Below are 24,833 nucleotides of genomic sequence, written 5' to 3' on the forward strand. Positions count from 1 at the left end.
TGAACTGACCCTCTTGCTCATCTCCACACTGTGCAATGGGTCAGAATGGAGAAGCTAAATACTGAAAAACGTGACCATGAAGGTTTATTACAACATGGTAGCATGTTTATTGTTCCTCAGGTATATTTATATATGAAATAAAAGATTAACCTTTCATGTGAAAATATCTTATTCTGAAAAAGAAAGAGCAATACATCATGTGTTTATAATTATTCCTCATGTTTGAAGGTCATGAGATCTTGAGAGGCTGATAAATGGAGGTAGTGGATGACATTTAGAATGCCATTACATAATCTCTATTAATTATCAAAATATGAAAAGTGATGCTTATCGGCACAAATATCACATTATTATTATGTTTACTGATCCTCCTCTTCCTTCTCTTCCTCCTCTTCATCATCATCAACCAGCAAAATAATCACTCTTTTGCTAAAATCAGGATCATATTAAGGTTCAATATTCTTGATTTTGACATTCATACATCAAGAGGCTTCACATTTCATGAACGAGACGAATGCAGTTTGAAGGAAAGATGAAGACACTGAAGGTCTGAAGCTGAGATTCAATAACCAGAAATCACATCAGCTTCAAGTCGTGAATCCCAGCAGCTTCTTCCCTCCTTTAAAAACAGAGGAGGAGGAAGAGGAAGAGGAGGAAGATGCTGCCTGCTGGGCGCTTCATCTTGGGCGTGTCTCACTGAAGGTGGGCGTGTCTCTCTGAAGGTGGGCGTGTCTCATTGAAGGTGGGCGTGTCTCTCTGAAGGTGGGCGTGTCTCATTGAAGGTGGGCGTGTCTCTCTGAAGGTGGGCGTGTCTCTCTGAAGGTGGGCGTGTCTAATTGAAGGTGAGTGTGTCTCATTGAAGGTGGGCGTGTCTCACTGAAGGCGGGCGTGTCTAATTGAAGGTGGGCGTGTCTCACTGAAGGTGGGCGTGTCTAATTGGAGGTGGGCGTGTCTCTCTGAAGGTGGGCGTGTCTAACTGAAGGTGGGCGTGTCTCTCTGCTCCAACAGGCAAGTGTTCTGGTGATTTTCACCCGACGTGATCGAGGGTGACAACATTCCTGATGGGTTTTAACATTGAAGAGAGACTTTTCCTTCACAGTAAAAGAACACTTTCACTTATAACGAGTAGCTGACCTCAAAGTCCGTCTGCATTTGAACTCAACACACATCCGTCCAAGAAACACGTTTCCAAACGACTCAAGAAAACCCGCGTTAATGAAGAACTCTGCTCCCGCAGGGAGCGGAGAGATTACAGCCGCCGGCGCAAATGCAAAGACTGGCAACCGGATCAAAGGGCCACACATCTGGTGGCTTTGAACCAGCATGAAACGAGCGGCCAAAGAGTCGCCTGCTACCCGGAGACTCATCACGGAGGGAAACAGTCATTTTAAATCAAACTACAGCGGACGCTCCTGCAGTTTACAGCTCGGCGTCGCTGCTGGAGAGAAGCAGGTGGCGGCGATAACATGAGGAACTTCATATTGAAAGACCAGGATGTTCAGGCCAGCAGGTTACTTCTGCTCCTGGTCATTTATTAGCGAGGTTCAGCCATGATGAGCCGAAAAACTTTGAATAACTTGAAAATATGCCGGTTATCAAGAAGTGCTTTGCTTAGGCATTACACAAAGAAGTCGAGGGTGGTGGAGATGACGCACGCCTCTGCAGACGGCAGCGATTCAAGCCCAAGTTCGTGACTTTACTCAGGATGCGTGCTGCCATATTGTGCAGTTTTGTTTCCAAATGCAGCGTAACTGTCTGCCCGAGGAGAGCTGGTGGAAAGCTCGGCTTCTTAAGAAGTTGCAGTGATGGGTGGTATGTACAAGACTTTGGATAACTAGTCTCAATGGACTGCAACAATCACCCAAAAAGAAAAAAAAAGTTAAAAAACAGATGGTTGCTGGCTGGGTGTGTGCCAACCGCGCTCGCCTTGTTTCTTTCCCTGGACTGAGCATCCAGAGCTGAACGTGTAAGTGAAAAATAAACGGGTGGTTCAAACCCAAACCAAAAGGCTGGGAACGAGAGAAGTGCACCAAGTCGAGTGCAAATCTTCGCCAGATGAGTCTGAAGCGAACGCCGCCGTAAACGTCTGATTGGATGAACACAAAACCGCATTTGTAGAACCTGCTGTTGAGTCCCGCAGGACACGGCAACTCAATCTACGAGTTTGGAGCTCGTGGCCAGTTCTGATTATCCGTCAAAGCAACGCGAGCCCACAAGGCTGTGATTGGTCCGCTAACCACGTCCTTTCTGAGTCTCTCATGTCCGGTTTCACAGCATCATACCTCTGTTTTTAAAAGCCACAGCAGAAACAGGAACAATGGATCCTGTTAAAGAACGTTTGGCTGAAGAGGTCCACAAATATGAGCATTTATAAAAACCCGTCTGACCCGTCTAAACGCTCGTTGCGCCACCTGCTGGTCTGGAGTATGAAAAACACAGGAACTATAAACCAACACAAGTCCGTCAATCCGACTGCGTGGCCAGTTGTAGTTGAGAGTATAATTCACCCTTTACTGCTTGCATGGCTGTTGGGGAGGCGGAGGGGGAGGAAGGGGAGACGGGGGGAGGAGGAGGAGGAGGGGGAGGGAGGAGGAGGAGGAGGGGGAGGGAGGCGTTGGCCCCGAGATTGTTGAGAAGCGCTCGCTGCTCGTCGACTCTCTGGAAGAAGAGTTCTGGCTGTGACGTTGTATTTCCAGCAGTGGACTTGCAGTCAATGAGCTGCAGTCTGCACATGCTCCACTGTCAACCAGAGACCCCCCCTCTACCCCCCCCCCCCCCCTCCCTCCCTGCAGAGCGCAGTTCGCTTGTTTATTCAAACTTTATTAATATTGAAAGTGTCAGAAATCCGACGCGAGGCGCTCCCTTCGGTCGCCGGCTCTGCGCGGCGCTGTGGGTGTGAAGCAGATCGCATGAGCGCTTCTGGAGATGTGAGAAATACAAACCCGCAAAACAGACAGACAAAGATTACTCGCTTCGTGGTGCTGCCGCCGCCGCCTGCACGGGGATCACCACGCCGCCATGTCGCCGGGACAGGAAGTGTGTATTTATTTATGCCTCAAGATGTTGTGGAGTTTTTGGTTGACACCTAATAAATCTATCCACGTTTTGCACCCGAGACGGAGCGCAGGGTGCAGAGGGTGCAGAGGGTGCAGGGGGTGCAGGGGGTGCAGAGGGTGCAGAGGGTGCAGAGGGTGCAGGGGGTGCAGAGGGTGCAGGGGGTGCAGGGGGTGCAGAGGGTGCAGAGGGTGCAGACACCCCTCTTTCCACTCCGGCCCAGCAGCACCAGCAGAGAGACAGGAACTTCCTGCAGGATTGAGGCGTGTCCTTTGCAGGCGGGAATGTTTGCTCACGGTGAAACTGTAAACTACGCTGAACATTTACTGCCACCAGACAACTTCACTGGTAACCTTTCCCTCTGCTGCCCGACCCGACACCTGCCTGCTGCGAGCTGCCAAGCGTCTCCATCTCCATCGCTCAGCCACACACACACACACACACACACACACACACAGCCCCACTGAGCCATGATCATGTGCATGTGTTGATGGGAAATTAGATCAGGAACACCACTGGGCCGGCGTTGGCAGCTAAACTAGGAATGCAAATCTGACTGAAGCAGCTGTTGATCACTTTGCAGCACCTACCAGCCAGTTAAAGAGTCACACACACACACACACACACACACACACACACACACACACACACACACACACACACACACACGGATACATACATGCAACCAACTAGAGGACCAATTAGAAGAACGCTGCCGTTTCACCAAATAAATCAGTATCTGAACTCCGCCGTCAGGAGGAGATTATCGCACAACACAAACCAGGAAATGAATACTTGATGAGCGGCGCCACGGAGAAGCAACATGCATCACGCGCACAAAACACGCACGTTTGCCAGTAATCACGCAGCGGAACCATATGCTCGGCGACGACGAGCAAACAAATGCGAACAACCAGAGGACGAAAGTAGAAAGGAGTTGGACAGAGATCCCAAAGCATCGGGGGAACGCAGAGATGGAGCAGACGAGGAGAGAGACGACCGAGAGGCACTGAAGTGACTCTCTGCAGCCAGGGAGGAGGAGGAGGAGGACGAGGAGGAGGAGGAGGAGGAGGAGGACGAGGAGGAGGGGGTGGAGGAGGACGAGGAGGAGGAAGAGGACGAGGGTGTCATGGAAAACCAAGCGTCCGACTGCGAGCGAAGTTGTTTCTTCTCGGCGGCGGCTCGGCGCTCGCAGACTGATGCGACCGACAGCCCGAGACAGACTCGTGACAGACGTGTTTTTTCTTTTTTCATGCTTCTTTTTTTGTTTTTGCAACTCACTCGTGAGGTCTGAGCGGCGACTGACTCCACTCAAACCCGTGTCATGTCTTCGGTTGAGATCTTAGACGTGCGTTACGGCAGCGGTTGGGATCTCGTCGCGGCCTTCATTGGTTCACGCCGTGGTGTCACCGTCTCATCTCTACGTAATGGAGTTCTCGTCTTCTTCTTCTTCCACAGACCCTCCCTGCACTTTACTGAAGACGAGGTCTCCCAAAGAGCGCCGCTTTTACGTGTCGCTAGACAAATGTGAGGAAGTAGAGACTTAAAAATGGATCTAATCTCAAAGAGACAAATAACAAAAGAGGAAAATTATCCCCCGACGTTAAAAGAGACAACTGTAAAAAAGGCTGGAGATGTAAATAACAGCCGGGGAAATTGTTCACAAAGGACTGCACTATCAGATGTTTGCAGACAGCTCCGTGGATCACCTGCAGATCAGCGCTCCCTATTTCCATTTACACATTTTTGTGCAAATGGGGAGGACTCACTGCTCTCCTTTCACTTATAGTGCACGGTACGTTTTCAGCATGCTTGTTTTGCAAATAGGCCGGCTGAGAGAAAAGTAAATCTAATCCCTAAATGGAAAAAGGATGAAGGTCCAGCGGCTCGGCGCAGCGGGAGGGGAAAACAATGCCACGGTACGAAGCGAAGAGGAAAGAAGGAAGCTAACTTTCTGTGCCCGCTCGCTCGGTTCCCTCTTCACACTTTCTCTGTCCGGCTGTGCCGCCCGGCCCGCCGTCGCTCTCGGTTTGGCTGCAGCTCGGTGACACAAACTGACGACAGACGAAGTGACAAGCGGCCGCGCCGTCTCTCCTCATACCTGTGTACTCCAGGTGGAAGCCGGCGGCGGAGACGCTGATGTCCGACTGGAAGGTCAAGTACAGGTTGTTGGATGTGCTGTTCAGCAGCTGAGGAATGGTTGTACCTGCAGGATAGAGCATGAATAAATAGACAGTTAAGGACCATGTCCTGGCCATATTCCAGATGAAGGATCACCAAAGAAGATATTTATTGTACTTTATTATAACGCAACATCCAAAACCTGGCAAAGTGTCATGAAACGGAGAAAGTGCCTCAAATAACACACTTACTCAGAGACAATGACATATAAATAGCAGAGTCCCTTTTAGACAAATGAACATGTCAGTCAGAAAGTTTACAGCATCTTTGTATAATCTGCTGTTTGTGTAAAAGCTTTTCGGCTCCTCCAGCAAACAAGACCCTCAACGATGTGCAGTTATTTAAGGAACAATGGTTGTTAATCTCCACGAGCTGCGACACATGAACGCGAGCTTGATCTATAATTATAACTCCAGATGAATTTGCAAAGGGGGATATTGTCTGCAACGAGGTCGTCCTCTTCCGGGCGTCGGGTCCATATTCTCTATTTCCTGGCCGGCAAAATTTGCATGGAGACTTTTAAACATGTATTCATAACCACTTCCGTCAGTTCAGCCTCAGATAAAATTGATTGCTCGCCATTTAAAAACCCTTTAGCCTTTCTCACGCCGCACGCCGCTCGGTGCAGTCGTTACGACGCGAAAAGAGTTTTCCTCCAAAATGAGATACCCGCCACTTGAGCTATTTGACACCGAGCCCCATAAAACTGAAATAAGACGCCGAAGTCATTACGCTCCACCGGCCCTGTGATGCTGCGACGCAGCGGCGAACACGATGGGATGGCCTGTTCCTCTCAGGTTAAAGTGTGGAAACTCGTTTCATTAGTGAGACTTTAAAAGACTCGTTTACTTGATGGCATTAACTTGAATCTCGTTTAGTCGGACTGCTGTTGTCCTCATACACATGGCAGTGAATGAATCCAATCATTGGCTGAAAGCATGTCATATCCGATACGATAGGTGGCGCTGTTTTCATTACATGTAGTGGTGATACAGCATCTCCGCTTGACCTCTTCACTCTTCATAATGGAGAGAACCCCGCTAGCTTCGGTGGTTGTCGGGGAGCTAGCGGAGAGCAAACAGGGAGCTAGCAGCAGCGCTAGCTGGCTACAGCAGGGAGCTAGCAGCAACGCTAGCTGGCTACAGCAGGGAGCTAGCAGCAGCGCTAGCTGGCTACAGCAGGGAGCTAGCAGCAGCGCTAGCTGGCTACAGCAGGGAGCTAGCAGCAGCGCTAGCTGGCTACAGCAGGGAGCTAGCAGCAGCGCTAGCTGGCTACAGCAGGGAGCTAGCAGCAGCGCTAGCTGGCTACAGCAGGGAGCTAGCAGGGACAACCACCGAAGGTACTATCGGCTCGTAACCCGACTTTTACGTTTGTTTGTTTCTGCCGGCCGTGACATCTTATCGTCTCTTTCGACTTCTGGGTCTCGACCTGGGAGGGAGGGAAGGAGTGAGGGAGGGAGAGAGTAGAGAAGGAGGGAGGAAGAAGGGAGGGCGGGAGGGACGAGGGAGGAGGCAGCGAGGAGTGAGGGAGGAGGAAGGGAGGAAGAAGGGAGGAGGGATCTCAAGCTTGCGCAAAGGCGCATCGTCCAGTTCTGATCCGATTAGGCGTTTACATGCCGCGATGTCCAAATTATCAACCGAGTCGGATCGGGTTATCCAGGGGTGTTAATCGGATCGCAGTCGGACCGCAGTTATTCAAACAAAGGTGTTTACGTGAACGGGATAACTCGATTTTAGTCCGACTAAGCCAGTAATTTGACTGCATGTCACCGCACTGACAGCGTCTGTAAAGCTCCAGATGGAAGCGAGAGCGTGAAGATCTCACATGGCGGGACGGGAATGGAGGCCGAGGAGGAGGGACAGTTACTCATCCTCGACTTCTTTAAACCGGTTTGAGACAGAATTCTCCAAAAGGACATGCCAAATGTCATCATCTCCATCACGGCGGCTGTCTGCCTGCCGCCGGGCGCCCCGAGCGACGCGCCGATTGAAACTCAAGAGAACGATAAATCCGCTCGTGTCAGCGTTACCCGAGTAGCTGCCGAGCCTGCGGGCGTTGCCGTCCACCCCGTCGAAGAAATCCAGCGAGTCCCAGTTGTGCTCCGTGGCGAAGGTCACGACTTGAATCTGAAAGACAAAAAAAAGGTAGACCTTTTTAAAAATGGAATCGCCTCGCGGTGAAGTCGCGGCTTTACGTCGACGTCTGTCCCAAAATGTCAGCACTTTGAATTCTCCAGGGCGAAAAAAAACAAACTTGTTTTGGTGAGTTTCTGGGAGGACGCCGCGACCTTTGACCGTGACCTTTGACCGGCTGATTGTAATCAGTTCAAGTCCAGGTGGATGTTTTTTTTTGTTCCAAATCTAAAGAACATCCCCCTCAAGTCAGTGCAGAGATATTGAGCTCACATAAAAGCCTCTCTCTCCGCCGGCAGCAGCGGGGGCACATAAAATAAATCCTCACAAAATATCTTTTAATCTGCCACCCACCAAAACGTTATACCCGTTATTATCTACATGTCCTCTCACCTGGATGCCGGCTCCCTCGGGGACAGAGATCTTCCAGGCGCAGTTCAGGTAGTTGGTGTACAGCTCTGGGTATCCGGGAGAGAGGATGGTGCCCTTACGCTCAGTTAACACCCCGCCGCAGGGAACTGCAGGAAGGATAACAGAGGAAGAGAGAAAGAACAACAGAGTTCAGGCTGGAGTCTGCACACACCTGCAGAGGCATGTTGCCAAAGGGTTAAAACACACCTGTTAAAGGTTTTCCTCTAAAATGTCTTCCCCAAACTATAAAGTGTGAGTCTCTGCAGCCACAAGGCTGTTTAATAATGTTGTGTTATAATAAAGCAACACATGTGAGATGTTGTTCACATGTGTAAATATCAGTCTACATGTTTCTGGTTCAGAGGAAATGAAGATGACAGAAAGAAATGAAAAGGTTTCAGGTCCAACTCTAAGAAAATGACTTTCAGGACATTCAACACGTGAAGATTCAACATGTGAACATTAACATGTGAACATTCAACATGTAAAGGTTGACTTTGATGAAGTGAAGCAGAACAAAGTCACAGAGGGTTTCGAACAGAGAACATTCAGGCGAGGACTCCAACATCTGCATTTGTGACATTTTAATTTTCTAATGTGACCATATAGTTCACTTGTACTTTACTTATGGTGATCAATACAGCCAGAAACAGCAGTTTTGTGGCTTTTTTTTCATAAAACAAGCTATGACTTACAGTTTTATATAACAATGGCTCAGCCTTTCCCCCTTAGGGGGACAGATTTTAAAAGGTTAATCGTAAAAACATCATTTCACTTCATACATGGACTTAAATGAGCCTCTATAAAATCACGTGATGTAATTCTCTGCACGCCGGCGAGAGCCCGGCCATGATAATGACAGGCTCTACTTGGTGTGTCATGTAAAAGAGCTTTATTTTTACGAGCAGACAATGATATTGTCATTTAATGCCTCGGTTGAAGGTTTCTTTGTGGCAGCGCTTCGCCTCTCGCTCCATTCAGACATAAACAGCCCTGATGTTATTTTATCCCTCGCTGGCCACACAAATCACATCTATCAATTGCACACACAAAAAAAGCTATTCCTCTCCAAAGCGCACCTTGTTCCCTCGCAGTGCCACGAGTAAACGTATTTATCAAGCCTCTCAGGTGAATGCTGAATTGGAGTCGCTGGCCAGGTTGTCGCTGACAATATTCCGGCACTTTAAAATATTTGAGCATGGGTAGAAAAAAAAATGAAAGAAGGGCCGTAGCAGTTACAATTTCTTTATTGCTTCTCAGACTCTGCCAAGTGGCCTCGTATATATCCGGCCGGCAACCTTCCACGCAGTGTTTGGCTCCACTTTTTGTCCATTAAGGATTGTGGTGGCCCGACCTTGCAGAGACCAGCATCCTTTTGCATTATAAGACACAACAAAAACACACCACTAAACGCACGTCCTTGCTTTTCAAGCTAGTGCTGCTCGGCTAAAGCCTGATTCATACTCAGGTTTTACGCAGAGACGCAGGACAGCATGGCCGACCTCGCGTGGTCAAATCGGCCATCTTGCGTGCGTCACCCCAAATGTCTGACTATCCGTCAAAGCAACGCGAGCCCACAAGGCTGTGATTGGTCCGCTGACCACGTCCTGAGTCTCTCATGTCCGGTTTCACAGCATCAGACCTCTGTTTTTAAAAGCCGCAGCAGAAACAGGAACAATGGATCCTGTTGAAGAACGTTTGGCTGAAGAGGTCCACAAATATGAGCATTTATAAAACCTGACGAGTATCAGGACACAAAGGTGGAGGTGAACTCCTGGAGGGAGATATCGTGAACGTCGGTGTGCAGGTCGACTCTAAACGCTCGTAGCGCCACCTGCTGGTCTGGAGTATGAAAAACACAGGAACTATAAACCAACACAAGTCCGTCAATCCGACTGCGTGGCAGCAGCAGCTGTAGTTGTAGTTGCAGGAGTATAATTCGCCCTTAATACGGAAACAGGTGAGCGACAGTATGAGGCGGATGCAACTTTTTGATCGGCAAAACTGTTCACAAGAAGAAGAAAAGTCGCTTTTCATTGTTGCTTTTTCTCCGTGAGATCTGTTGTTTTGCCGTCACCAGCTGGATTATACCTGTCAAGCCGTCGCATGTACTTCAACAATAATAACGTTTTTTTGTATACAACAACAACGGCTCCTGTGTTCCTTTTCTCCTCCTGGTGCAGAAACAGGTGTTCCTCAGGGTTGAGTTCTAGCATTTGTTCGTGACAAGGTCTCTGTAGGATCAGGTCCTTCCAGACGCTCAGAGGAGAACCATGTGTTCTCACCACGAAGAACCAGCTGTTATTTGTCAAGTAGAGGACTTTCAGCCTGCACGGGTCACCGATAATCAACAATTTCCATATCCACCAACCACTGGAGGGGTTGGATGTCAAAGACAAGTCAGACACGGAAAGTAAGAGAAGAAGAAAATGTGCTACTTACCACAAAAAGAGAAGCTATCAACATGCCACGATCTCAAACTCATGAATATTATACAGGCGACTTTCTACCTGATGGAATCGCTGCCGTGAGTGACACGTGAGAGAGAAAAGAGCTTCTCTACTGTAACTCACGGCAATCACACTTTGGGATAATCACCGTCGGGAAATCTTTAGCTATCGCATGTTTCACAGAGAGGGTTCACTGAAAAGATCAGTGCGGAGAACTGTAGCTCACACTGTGGGTTAACAACGCTCTTCTAGTCGATCGTTTCCTGCTGCTTGTCAAAATCTTTCTGCTGAATTAAAATGCAAAATATGGAAGGACACAAACGGATGTTTTAGGGCCAACACTTAACGAAGAATCCAAAAAAAGGTCTGAAAAAACAATATATATATATATATACCTTTAGCTAAATCTTTAGCTAACGCATGTTTCACGAAAAGAGGTCATAATCACTGTTGTTAAACGTTTAGCTAACGCATGTTTCATATACATAGGTCATAATCACTGTATACTGATGTATATATGTTGTGTATGCTGCATACATATATTTTGCACTTTTTGCACATTGCACTCAGTTTACATTTAATTTAAATCAAACCTCTGAATACACTGAATACACTTAATACACTGAATACACTAATTTATCCTCCGAATACACTGCTGTGTTTTGCTTGTTGTGTATGTTTTGCACATGTGTATGTGTATGTGTACATGTATGTATGTATGTATGTATGCATGCATATGTATGTATGTATGTGTATGTATGTATATGTGTATGCGTGTGTATGTATATGTATGTGTGTGTATATATATAGATATGTATATGTGTGTGTGTACATATGTGTACATGTATGTGCGTGGGCCACGGGTGGTGTGTATGTGTAGGTATGTGTATGTGTATGTATGTATATGGGTATATGTGTATATGTATGTGTTTGTATATATGTATGTGTATATGTATGTATGTGTGTATATATGCATATGTAGATATGTATGTATGTGTGTATGTATATGTGTGCGGATGTGTGTATATATATATGTATGTATCCATTCCGCTTGCTTGCATGTATGTGTATATATATGTTTATACTTATTTCTTACTTATGTATACATCTGTTACCCGCTGTTCCTGTTATTATTTATTTTATTTTATTTTATCATCTGTGTGTTTAACTTAGTTTATGGCATTGGGATGCTGCTAGTACGACAAAGAATTTCTCCTTGGAGATTAATAAAGTACTTTTCATTCATTCATTTCATTTCATTCATTCATTAAACGTTTAGCTAACGCATGTTTCATATACATAGGTCATAATCACTGTTGTTAAACGTTTAGCTAACGCATGTTTCACGTAGAGAGGTCAGTGCAGGGAACACTCTCACTGTCGGTTAACAACGCTCTTCTAGTCGATCATTTCCTGCTGCTTGTCCAAAATCTCCTTTCTCCTGAATTAAGATGCAAAATATGGAAGGACACAGACGGATGTTTTAGGGCCAACACTCAAACGGAGAAAAAATCCATTAATCCTCTTTTAAGAACTATAAACTATGCGCCTGCTCCGCTTTAGCTGGAGTTTATGGGACTTAAACTCTCCTACCATGAAGCCACATTCTTGACAACAAGCAACAGTCTCTTTCCAGAGACCGACCCGGTATTTCAGTATAATTTAACAGCTCCTTCGAGTCCCCTGAGCTGTCAGTTAATGTAATTGGTTGAGCGAGATTAGAAATCATGACGCTCATAAAAGCAGGAACGCGCCGCACACCCATCTCAATCTGCGGCGGCTCATATGTCAGAGTTACTGCGGGTAGACAAGCGTGGGGACGACGCGCATCGCGAGCCGCCGTCCCATATGCAGGGGATCCATCGCAATGTTTAATTAGAAGTCTTTTAATCAAGATATCAAAGAGCTATCTGCACATTGTGTGTGTATCACAATGCTGGGTCACATCACACGCACAGCCTGAATAGAAGAATATATTCCTTTCTGTCATAATACATGTGTTATGTTCATACTACAATACATCCATGTGTAAATTAACCTTGGTGGGGGTTGTTTTTACGACTGTACCTCTTGTTCCCCGTTTTCAAGTAGTCGTATGAACCCCAAATGAGTTATAATACTTGTGTTATTTGCTGTGATTTTTTTCAGAATTTTCAAAATAATTACTTTATACCATATGTTGATCATTACTATGAACATCCAGCATAAAACGAGCAAGATTCACCAAAAAATGCCTCCTCAGGCGGCCCCTTTTTCAAGGACCTTTCAATGTCCTTAGAAATAACCAGATACATTGGTCTGAATCAATAGAAAAAATGTATATATATATATATATATATATATATATATATATATATATATATATATATATATATACTAAAAACTAAAATAAATTCACAAATTGACCTCAAGACCGGCTCCTCCTGTCCCCGGAGAGGCTCAGACTGAGACTATAATTGGTCTTTAAAACGAGCATCCAGTGTTTTAAAACGAGCTCAGTGCAACACTGTTTACTTGTTGACACCTCTGGGTTGAAGTCAACAGTGAGTTCCACATGTGGGCACAGTGAGTATGAATCATCCAATCTGAGCGCTTACGTAACGTCGGACAGTGATTTAGATTCTGCCGCCTCGCTCTCAGCCGTGTGCAAAGGGAACGAAATTTATATTATTCCAACATTTTTTATTGTGATAATCTAAATGGTGATACTAGCAGATGATTAAAAAAGAAAGAAAAACACGCCTGACACTGAAAGTCGAGCTCCACCAGGAAGGAAAACCAAAGTAAAGTCGTCTCCATAAAATGCAACAGAGGCCTCTCCGAACATCATGCACTCACTCAGGCGAGGCTAATTAAATCACGACGGAGCGTTTGTGCGACAAAAGCGTTGCCCGACGACGAGCCGGGTCAATCGGAGCGGGGACGAGGAAGCCGGGAAGGAGTCTTCTGAAACACGAGCTGTGCGTCACAGGAGAGTCTGACGCCGCCATCGCCCATAAAGAGGGCTTGAGTAATTGAGCATAGTGTTTTTTGTCGAAGCCTTCATGAAACTGTACCCATTATTCTGGACGACTTCACCGCCGCCGGGGGAGAGAGACGCCGCAGCCAGATTCAATCTTCGGATAAGAATCGCTGCGTTTAAAATGGAACCGCGCGTGCCGCCCGGCTATTCCCCCGCCGCTCGGCAGTAAACTCGGATGAACCATTTGGCTCGAAAATCTCGCGCGCTCACCCGCCGGCACGGACTGTTTTTCGCTGGCTGAAGGCCTAAACTTCAATGGATTTCTCCCCGTCTGCATCTGCACTTCCTTTTCTTCCCACGGTGGAAGACGGTCGTCGTGAGATCGAGTGCATGGACGCATGTTTTGGGTAACGGCGCGTGAGGAGGAGAGCATGTCAATCTGTTCATGCGTATGGATCTGTGTGTGTTGAAGCAGGTATACGTTTAATGCGCCGCATGTGCGCCGCACGGCGCCGTGTGGACGAGCCAGAGCGTCGTGTTAGAGCGAGAGCGGCCGGTCCCTTCAGTCGATGATCCACAACATGCGTCGACCAGCGAGTGCTGCTGCAGCTACAGGGCTGCTGGATCAGCACCAACTCCCTGTGCTTTTTAGTCTGAGATAAAAATAAACCAGATTACTGGTTGCTGCTGTTATAACTGTTACTGTTTGACAGATACTTAACCTTCCAAGCACCAGAGACTCTTATTAAAATGGTCATTTGAACCCCAAATGAGTTCTAATACATTTTTTTATGATTTCTTTCAGAATTTTGATGCGAATTGTTTATTTTTTCTCTAAAAAAAATACTTTTAGACAATATTGTGATCATAACTATGAACATCCAGCATGATTTTGAGCAAGAATCACCAAAAATCTCCCCTGGAGCGGTCACTGAGTTTTTCAAACTGTCTGTTTCAGGGTCTTAACGACAGCCCACATGCTAATAAGACCTCTTTTCGGAAAGATTAGGACCTAAAGAAGGGGAATTTGCAACAAACAAATCACAATAAAACAAAGCATCGGCCTGTTGGGAAGGAGTTTTAGTCAAAAAACAGTCGTTCGGTTAAAAAAAAATGGAAAAATACTTATTTTATGGCAAATTGGCCGATTTCAGCATGCTGGGTATCGAAATGTTCAAAAGATTAAATCCTGAATTTACTGACTTTGTTGTGTGATACATATGGCATGGCAGTGTATTCGAAACACTTTTGCAGGAACAGCATTAGATGATAAACTGTTATCTGGATGCATGGAGGCTTTTGGACATATTCACATAACTTTGTTTATTTTCCCGTTAGTCTGAAGGCTCAGGAGCAGAATTGTCTGGCATCAACGTTGATGTGACGCTTTGTTGCATTGTTTGTCCTCGCTTCTTTCTTCTCGTCTGAGCGATCAAGACCAGAGGCAGGTGGATGCTTCACAGCGGGCGACAGACATTAGGAGAAGAAACGACGAGGGGGAAGGAAAAAAAAAAAGAGGACACCAACCGTTTGTGTGTGCACCTGCTCCATCTTTTGGATGTGTGTGTCTGTCTGTGTGTGTGTGTGTGTGTGTGTGTGTGCACGGGGGTTTGGAAGACGACGGCGCTTACCGACACACGTGGGCACGGTGCCGTTCCACTGGGCCAGCGCGCCGGGCACGGCCTCGCACCTGATGGCGTTGGAGCCGTGCAGCGTGTAGCCTGGATTGCACTCAAACAGAACCACCATGCCGGTGCCAAAGTCGTTCCCGATCCGCTTCCCGAACCGGGGCTCGGGCACCGAGCTGCACTGGGCGGCGCTCGTCCGGGGGACGGCTGAAGGAGGGATGAAGGAGGGGAGAAGGGAGCGTGAGAGGAAAGAGGAGGCAGAGGGGAACAGCGAAGCCCTTGTGAATCTCCTCGCTCGCCATTAGTCTCTCTCTCCTGCGCCAGCAGAGGCTGTTTGACTCCACATCATCCTGCTGTGCTCAGCCATGCCCATCCAGCCAGCAGCACTCTGCTGAACAGCCCTTTATGTGATGATCTCTATTGTTTTTTAGGGAGGGGGAGGGCTGTTTGTTTGTTTGTTTCAATGCACCAAATGAGTTCCCACACCAACACTCTGCAGAAGCTTCAGACAGAAGCCGCCTCACCTTGGTAGACGAAGTGGAATCCTTTGGCGGTTTCGGTTCCATTCGTGCTGAACTTGAGCGTTATCTTGTTTCCTGAACTCAGAGGCAGCGTCTCGCCTGGAGGAACCAAACCAGAGGACGCAGGTTATTCGTCTGCTGCTCAGGGTGCTGCTCACTTAATGTGAAGTGGGGTTACGAGCCGCTACGAGCTTCAGTGGGTGTTCCCACCGCTGTAGCATGCTAGCGCTGCTGCTAGCTCCCGACGCCGGTCCCGCTACCTTCGTTGGTTGTTGGCGAGCTAGCGGAGAGTTAGCAGCAGCGCTAGCTGGCTACAGCGGGGAAACCCATTGAAGGTAGTAGCGGCTTACAACCCGACTTTCCACAGATAACAAAGTCACAAACAGCCTGCAAAACCTGGAGGCTAATCTGCGTGAGGAAGGCAGAGCATTAACTCGTCAATGTGATCCAAACGAACGCTCTAATCTCATCTACAGCTCAATGCAACTTTGCGGAAATGGAAGATATCTGATTAATTTGTATGACAATTCACAACAGCTGGTTTTCGCTTTTGTTCTACTAATTTGATCTCAGGAGTTTATGCAGTTTTAATCAGGTTGTATTATGTATCATCATTGTGTTTCATTATATCATCATAACACAAATGACGGGAAGGGGAAAGCAATCTTTATCCTTTGGCAGAATTTAAGCTGCTGTTTTTTTATTTGTTTGATTTGAACTTAAAGTGCTTTCCAGCCTGCAGAGCCGAACGGGCGTCTGACTTAAACAGACTCCTATACCTGTAAGCTGGAGGCTGGCGTCAGTTACCTGAGTGAGATCCGTATATGGAGGAGAGAAGAGGCGACTCTGAGGACGAGCCGTCGAAGATCTCGACCACGTCGCTGGTTAAAGTCTGGAACACCACGAACTGCCCGAACAGCACTGCAAGAGACGGGAGGAGTAAACGTCAACGCTGGCCCGTTAACTGGAGCGATTTTTATTGTCCTGGAAGGAAATTATCAGGCGAGCTGCTGAGAGTAGAAATAATCATCTTTTTGAATCTTTTTTCTTAAGGACTCGGCGCTGCTGACACCTTGAACCATAAACCCAGAGGGTAATGTTGTTTTGGCGGCGGCGCTCCCCGGGGGGTCGTGCAGCCGCTCCATCTGCATGCGCCGCCTCCGGAGACGACGGCTCAAACACTCAAACTTTAAAAGGAATAAGATTGCTGCAAATTATAGACGATCTACCGATATCTACCGGATTAAAAATGACGCGTGGAGGAACTTTTAAAACACCCCAAGTGCAGGAGGTCAGAAGGTTTTTAAGGCACATTTATTACCAGAAGCACGACAGAGAAAACCAGGGTTCAGACACGTTCTGACCAAAGAGTTTACATGACTTTAAACCAAGTTTACATGACTTTAAACCAAATGTTCAGGACTTTAAACCAAGTTTACATGACTTTAAACCAAATGTTCAGGACTTTAAACCAAGTTTACATGACTTTAAACCAAATGTTTATGACTTTAAACCAAATGTTCATGACTTTAAACCAAGTGTTCATGACTTTAAACCAAGTGTTCATGACTTTAAACCAAGTGTTCATGACTTTAAACCTATTGTCCATGATTTTAAACCACATTTAATGACTTCAAACCAAATTTCTACTACTTTCAACCATATTTTAATGACTTTAAACCAAATGTTCGTGACTTTAAACTAAATGTTCATGACTTTAAACTAAATGTTCATGACTTTAAACTAAATGTTCATGATCAAACATTGTGTGAAATGTGTGTGTAAACAGTAAAAGTGATAAAATGTAGTATTTAAACTAACAATGAGGATTCAAAGCATACAGTAAACCTTAAATGACTCAAATGAATGAGAGACAATAGTTTGATTAAAAGAATAAACATTTATATAGATGCCTGTATGTATGCTGCTGATGTTTTGAGCCTCTTTCTTTTAAAAGCAGATTCATTATTCATAACTCAGCGTGAATGAACACATGAATAAAACACATTTACAGAACTTTTACACACTTACATTTTTGTTCAAGGACTTTTCCAGGCAACAAATGAAAAGCTAATGAAATGTAAATGTCATCCAAGAACATCATTGTTTATCACAAAAGCAATAATTCAATCTCATCTCCACCCCCAAAAAAATAAAAATGCCCATCAGTGAAATTAAGATAACGAACAGGGAATTGTTTAAATAAAGTCCCGCGTGGATATTTGCGACTAAGAATCACCTGATGCTCTGGATGTGTAAACCGGCTCTGAGAAATAATAATCAGGTCTTTCTGCAACCAAGTGAGCAGATAGCGGTCGCCTGCATCACTGCTGCAGTGCGTGTGTGTGTGTGTGTGTGTGCGTACTGAGCTAAGCTCATTAGCATGCTCGCTATGCTCGCTGTGCTCCCCCAAACGCCGGCTTACATCCGTCACCAGACAGGCAACAACAGCCACAGTGTTGGTGGTTAATTGAGGCGACGTGCACGACAGGCTGTTACTACGGTTTTCGCAGTAAACCCCATCGCGGCGCCGCGGTTTAAGCGCCGCGCCGCGAGCTAAAGTTCCCGTCACGTGCCAGAAACTCCGTGTTCAGCCACGATATCACAACCATCAGGGCGTTTGATTTGTGGGAAAACTTCCTGATATTTAACCTTTTTTTTCTCCAAGAAACACAATGTCGTGACCGTCTCACTGAGTAAAAATAATAGTTGGCAATTAGCGACGTCAAAGAGAATATTAGCATGAAAAAATAGCATCCTCTTCCTGACAAGTGGGTTTTTTAATCTGGGAGGAAACGCTGCTCCTAAACAGCGAGATCTCGTCTCTCGCGCTCCATCGAGCGTAATCACTTTGTAAAGAGACAGAACAAATACACAGTCTGCTAATTCAATTTTTCCATGATAATAAAGTGCGTCTCAGGCGAGTGGAAGGAAACTAGCGCACCGACACACATGCATGTTAACTATAATTGGGTCACGCTGTGGAACTGAAAAGACCGGGTTTTGTTTTTTTGTGTTGCTCAGTCTCAGCTTGTGTGTGTAAAGCTGCGTCGACATGCCTCCAGGCAAATTACACACACACACACACACACACACACACACACACACACACACACACACACACAAGACCCACTTGAAAAGATGCAGGAAATAAACACACACTGGTAACAGAAGTAAAACAGCTAAAGGTAAAAAGAATAAAAATGCCAGCGTATGTTTGTGCTCCTGGCTTTACGGAGCAGCTTTCCCGTCACCTTCGCTCTGCCCAGTTTGTCTCTTCAGCCAGACCGATATACTCGATGTACTTTATGTACTTTATGTACTCGATGTATTCGATGTACTCGACGTATCGGTGGGAAAAGAACATGAGAGGCAGAAGAAGAAGAAGCCGAGGGACCGAGCGGCTCCCTCGCAGCCGCTCGGAGGCGGAGGTTTGGACCGACCACAAAGAGGCCGACCGAGTGGTCGGCGCCGAAGACGTGAAGAAGAGGAAGAGGAAGAAGAGGAGGAGGAGGAACCAACGCGTGGAGCCGTTTGTGTCTACTGTACTTTGTTCTCATGATACCAGACGCCTCACTTCTGACTCTTGACGTGAAACAGATCGAACACACACACAGCAGCCAAAGACAAACGACAGCCAAAAACCCTCTGACAAAGCAACTATGCACACGCACACACACACACACACACACACACACACACACACACACACACACTGCATCGGCCACACACAAAGAAAGGTGTACTCACACGGTGAGCCTGTTTCTTTATCTGTTGAGGAGCGAAGGCCCAGGGCTGAACCAGAGCCTGAATAAGAGATGATTCCCCCCGTAGGGACAGCTCACTGCTGTGCTATTAGCATACCAAAACCACGCTGTGTTGAAGACGCTGCTCACACACACACACACACACACACACACACACACACACACACACACACACACACACACACACTCGGCACAGTGTCTCTCATTTCTGCCTCTAATCCACAGCCAGCCATGCGTGACTCCAATCTGCTCCTTTTGCTGTAATCACGTCCAGATATTAAGTCAATAAATCATTGTAAACTTGTTACCTAATTTATGCAGCCGTGTGATGAATCTCTTTGTCCTCTGGGCCTCGTCATGCTGCTGAAGCTTAATGCACTTCAACAATAGACGGCACTGCCATGCCTGCATCTTCACCTTGAATTATCCTAAAGCAGTTAAGTCGCTTTAATCAGATACCTCTTTGGGTATTAGATCAACACTTTAGTGCATTCCCACATCTCACACCGCCATGCCTGCTGGCTGCAAATAATGGGGAAAAAGAACAATTACAGGTTGATCTGACTCCCATGCGACGGGAATCTAATCCTCCTTTCTGAACGCAGTCGTTTTGAGGGAATCTGACAAGAAGGCTGTGATGGTTTCTGACAGATATTAATGGATTTGAATAAAACCCTCGCGTACAGTAAGAGTAATGTGCGGGACACAAACGTCCCGCGAGGACTCGCGCTGCCGCGAGCGGTTAGCACTTCAGGAGATAGACCGAGCCGAGAGTTTCATCAGAGACTTCTGCGTCAAAACAAGACTAAATTATTTGAGGCAATGTTATCAAAAAAAATATATATAGTGGTTCCCACGTCACGACACTATGGAAGCCCATTCCCGCCACAAAAAAAAAAAAAAAAATTTGAAGAATAACATTTTTTTTTTGTTCAATTAGGACGAGAAAAAAAAAAAAGGTTGTTTTTTTTTGTCCCTAATTTTTTTTTAAATTATTATTTATTTATTTATTTTTTTGGTCCTAATTTTATTTTTATTATTTTTTCACCCTATTATTTTTTTGGTCCTAATTTTATTTTTTTTGTGGCGGGAATGGGCTTCCATACCACACAGAGGTCCTGCAGACATTCGGCTAAAAATCCCCTCTGCCTCCACATCTCAAAAAAAGGTGATTTATTAGAAGAAAGCGAGGGGAACCTTTGGGATGACGAGTGCTTTGTGATCCCTTGTTTCTCTTTGGGAAAAGAATGGATGCACCTGGTCAGAAACCGTGGCAAAAGTATCTCGTGGCCCTAAAAACACAGACAGTAAAAAGGGTTATTTTTCAACCGCAGCCTATTTTCTCATGTTCGTGTCAACCATTTTGTGCTAAATGGCTCCAGCGTTGAGGGAGAGCGCCGCAGATGACAGCCGCTAAACGGCTTGGCGGTGTAATCGCTCGGGGGGCAATTCCTTCACGTCAACGTGCGTCCAGCCGAGCGCTCGTCTTCGTCACCGACGGCCTCGAACCGTTATTAGAAGTGTCTGACGGCATTGTGGGAAAAATGATCCAACAGAGATACATGAAGCCTTTTTTATTCCTTAACCCTCGTCTTCCTCTTGGTTATCGTGTCAAGTCGACAGTGAGTCGGCTTAGCGTCGTCGAAGCGCTTCTTTTCGACGGCTTGTGTGTTTAGCTGATTTCCACGAAGAGGACGCGGCGACAGGTTCCACGACGGGACTTCTAGCGAGCGAAAAGGTAAGAGGAGAGTTTGTTTGTCTGTTGGGTTCTTTCCCATTATGGCTTCGGGCACTTATAATAACAATCGGAGCCCGGCGGCGGCGGCAGAAACGAGCACTTTTTAGTGGTCGTAAAATGACAGCGAGGAGCGATTACATTACGCCCGTTTAGCAGCTGCCGTCTGCGGCGCTCGTTCCACCGGACCGACCAAACGAGCTGTCGGCCATTAGTCACTTAGACGCAGGAACATGAGAAAAATAAATATGGACGTTACCACTTTAAGGGGATTAATGTCTGCCAAGAAAACCTCTCCACGCAATTACACAAGCAGCAACCTGTCCCGAGCAGAGCAACAATTCTTTAAAATACAAAATAAATGAAAAAAGGTCGCCGTACGGCGTCTTAATAACATGTGTTACCACAGCGGATATTTACTAAACCATTACATGTGTTTAATTCATGCTAAATGATCAGAACGCACACCAAGGACGAAGCTGCTCGCTCTCGTGAGACCAGATTTACATAAGCGCTTCGTTTCATATGCAAACCTTTGATGAGATGCATCCTTCTGGTGCAATACATCATGAACAACCATCGGGTGAAAGCGTTTTTAAACGCTTCTTTTTGAATACGTATGTTGGTAAATGCACAACCAATTTGGTTTTGGAACGTCTTCTTTGAATATTTACTTTAATCTCACCGACACGTTAAGCCAAAACTCGAAAAAAAGATGGCCGATGGTCATGCATGTACTACGCTGCGATGCATCTGAATCTGTGCTGCGGACCATCCGGTGGGTCCAGTTGCATGTAAGACACTTACAGAGGGACGGACCGCCTCCTGCAATGCAGCTCCTGCACGAGCTAAAGCTACGAGCCAAAGCTACGAGTTAAAGCTACAGCACGAGCTAAAGCTACGAGACAAAGCTACGAGTTAAAGCTACAGCACGAGCTAAAGCTACGAGCCAAAGCTACGAGGTAAAGCCACGGCACGAGCTAAAGCTACAAGCTAAAGCTACAAGCTAAAAGCTACGGCACAAGCTAAAGCTTGAACGTCTTATTTCCATTGAAAAGAGGAGTTTTTCCTTATTTTCCTGCATAAATAAACGGGTATCTAGTTAATGAACGACTTGCATATTGTTTCCTATCGTGTTAAATATTGAAGGCCGTCAATGAGAAACCAAACCTGCCCCCCCCCCCTTGCAAAGACATAAGCAGCGTCTCCTATTGGCCGAGGCGGCTGCCCCTCTGCTCTAAACTTTGGCTGCACTTTCCTGCTTTCATCTTCTTTATCGTCCCAACTTTTGGCAAAAGAGTCTTTCGCTGTCACAACAAGGGCACGAGCTGCAGACACGACCATTACGATACCGCAGGAAGAGAAATGTCATCATCTTAGAAAGGTTCTCTCTCTCTCTCCACCTTACACTCTGCTATTTGATCTTCCCTCTTCAAAATGAATGAGTATGACTCGCTGGATCACTCGTGTGTGTTGTGTCGTTGATGGATTATCAGAAAACTGCGAGTACGCCGGCCTGCGAAATAATCCAACACCATGCTCGAGGTCCCCTTGTGTGTATTATGTGTGTATTATGTGTGCATTATGTGTGTTTATGTGTGTTTATGTGTGTATTATCTTGTTTATAGCAACGCTGGTAAAGCAAGAGAGAGAAATGAGACATTTTCACATTAGCTGTTTGTTGACATAGCCGGTAAACACAGGTGGAGCCAAACAAATGAGCGATGGCGGCGTTGCATTTGGCTCAAAAGGGCATGAAGGACACACCTTTAATGGAACAGGACCATGATTAATAAGACGTGACATTTCAACATGTCCAACGCTGTTAAATTTATATCAACACAAAAGTTTGCATATAAATGCATTTCAGCTTTTATGAATGAAAGCGCAGGAGACGCTTTGAGGCAGGTGGGGTAGTTAGGGTCCTTTTTAACCTTGTAAACCCTAATTAGTAGATATCCTACAGCTCGTATGACCTTGACATGAACACCAGGCCCCATCGTCCTTTTACTTTTACCTATTTTCTGCAGAAATATGATCAAAAGTCAAGAGTCTGAGCTAAATATGACTCTAATTGACTTTAATTGTTTTGTGTGGTGCCTTCCCATCATGCCACAGAGTAAGACTGCACATCTTTAGAGTCCAAATCTGCAATACTAATCACAATAAACACAAGTATTGATGTTTTGAGCTGAATCGTCGCAGGACCGACTTCTCACCGCTTAAGTGAAATGTTAGAATCGCTTCGTCGTGTTGAGGAGCTACCAGAATTATTAAAATGTAAAGATCTTTTTTTTTTTTAAATATAAACTGTCAACTATCTTCTCACAAGCTTTACAGTACTTTATCATTTCAAATGAATTACATCGGACCTGTGGATGATGATAGTTTTAGTTTTATTTGTGGTTTCTGTATCTCCTCCACCAACAGAAGGACTTCAGACTGAAATGAGTTCCTGTAGAGAGAGAAATGTCTATCCCACTGTCCACGGCTTTAAAAACTAATCTGCTAACATACCGCATATTTGCTGCAGATGTAAATATGAATTATTAACTTCCTCCCCAAGTGGCACACCACTCACCCAACGCTGGATGACTGCCGTGTGACTGATACGGGATTAAAAAAACACTTTTCTGCTCAGTCACACGTGGAATAAGATTTGAATATTTACTTTAATCTCACCAAAACTTTTAAAAAAAAAGATGGCCGACGGTCACACATGTGCTGCGATGCCTCTGAAAGTAAAGACTCGTGCTGCGGAGCATCCGGTGAGTCAGAGCATCCAAGTCCATCTCATACACTTAGAGGGACGGACCGCCTCCTGCACGAGCTAACTGCTACGCACGAGCTTAAAGCTACGGCTGAGCTAAAGCTACAGCCGAGCTAAAGCATGAGCTAAAGCTACAGCCGAGCTAAAGCATGAGCTAAAGCTACAGCCGAGCTAAAGCATGAGCTAAAACTATGAACTAAAGCTATGAGCTAAAGCTACAGCCGAGCTAAAGCATGAGCTAAAGGCTACGCACAAGCTAAAAGCTACGGCCAAACTAAAAGCTACAGCACGAGCATGAGCTAAAGCTATGAGCTAAAGCTATGAGCTAAAGCTACGGTTAGCAAACTGGGTTAAGATGAACCGTCTGAGCGCAGAAGCGTTGAACTGAAAACATTTTCACGCGACAAAATTCAGCGCATCATGAGTGGAAGGTGTTTGGTGGATCAATAGTCACGGCGGCGTTAGCGGTGACACGCGATAGGAACTAGAAGCCACTCCATGGTACTCAGCTCCGGCTCACTCTCAACCAAACCTTGCCAGCACATTTAATTCTCAGTGGTGAGCAGGTTTGCTGGAGTATTTATCTAAAATGGAGTATAAAAAGTGAGATAAGAGGCTCTGGTTCTAAGGTGTCATAAGGAAGGTAATCAGTGAACCTTGACTGCCTCTGCAAAGCCTCTCTCTCTCTCTTAATACAGACTCTCTCTCTCTCTCTCTCTCTGCACAGTTATTAAAAGGGATTTTGTCTAACAGTCGAGCAGAAACAGGCTCTCCAACTTCAGTTATCCGTAAAAAAAAAATAGATAAAAAAAAACAACTACCGAGATAAGACTTTAGTGCGTCTTTATCTTTTCATCTACCAAATGTTCATGACTTTAAACTAAATGTCCACAAGCAAACATTGTGTGAAATGTGTGTGTAAACAGTAAAAGTGATACAATGTAGTATTTAAACTAACAATGAGGATTCAAAGCATACAGTAAACCTTAAATGACTCAAATGAGAGACAATAGTTTGATATAAAGAACCGTCTTGTTGTAGATGAAAGCAAACTGTCATATAATAATAATGTTTACGTCCTGAGACACACGGGTACGTATCTGACCGCATGACAGAGAGGAAGGAGGCCGACACGTCTTCCTCTGGAGGTATTCAGCTCACAGCGCTGGTGTCCATCATTACTCCTGTGATCAGCTGCCTGCCTGCACATTTGTTCCAGCGT

General features: G+C 45.8%; 1 protein-coding gene across 1 annotated transcript in view; it reads right to left on the bottom strand.

Annotated features, from left to right (window-relative positions):
* The window catches only part of LOC137799537 (CUB and sushi domain-containing protein 3-like), a gene marked incomplete at its 5' end in the record, with an annotated part of 388,544 nt that overhangs the window by 85,427 nt on the left and 278,284 nt on the right, over positions 1 to 24,833 (bottom strand). Inside the window, 6 exons of the mRNA XM_068596333.1 lie at positions 5,156 to 5,260; positions 7,265 to 7,361; positions 7,761 to 7,885; positions 14,822 to 15,025; positions 15,343 to 15,438; positions 16,147 to 16,260. Of these exons, the coding sequence (XP_068452434.1) occupies positions 5,156 to 5,260; positions 7,265 to 7,361; positions 7,761 to 7,885; positions 14,822 to 15,025; positions 15,343 to 15,438; positions 16,147 to 16,260 (741 nt within the window). The remainder of the gene's footprint in view (positions 1 to 5,155; positions 5,261 to 7,264; positions 7,362 to 7,760; positions 7,886 to 14,821; positions 15,026 to 15,342; positions 15,439 to 16,146; positions 16,261 to 24,833) is intronic.

Source organism: Clinocottus analis, unplaced genomic scaffold (genome assembly GCF_023055335.1).
Source record: "Clinocottus analis isolate CAN_PGR_092001 unplaced genomic scaffold, fCliAna1.0.p SCAF_36, whole genome shotgun sequence".
Classification (NCBI taxonomy): domain Eukaryota; kingdom Metazoa; phylum Chordata; class Actinopteri; order Perciformes; family Cottidae; genus Clinocottus; species Clinocottus analis.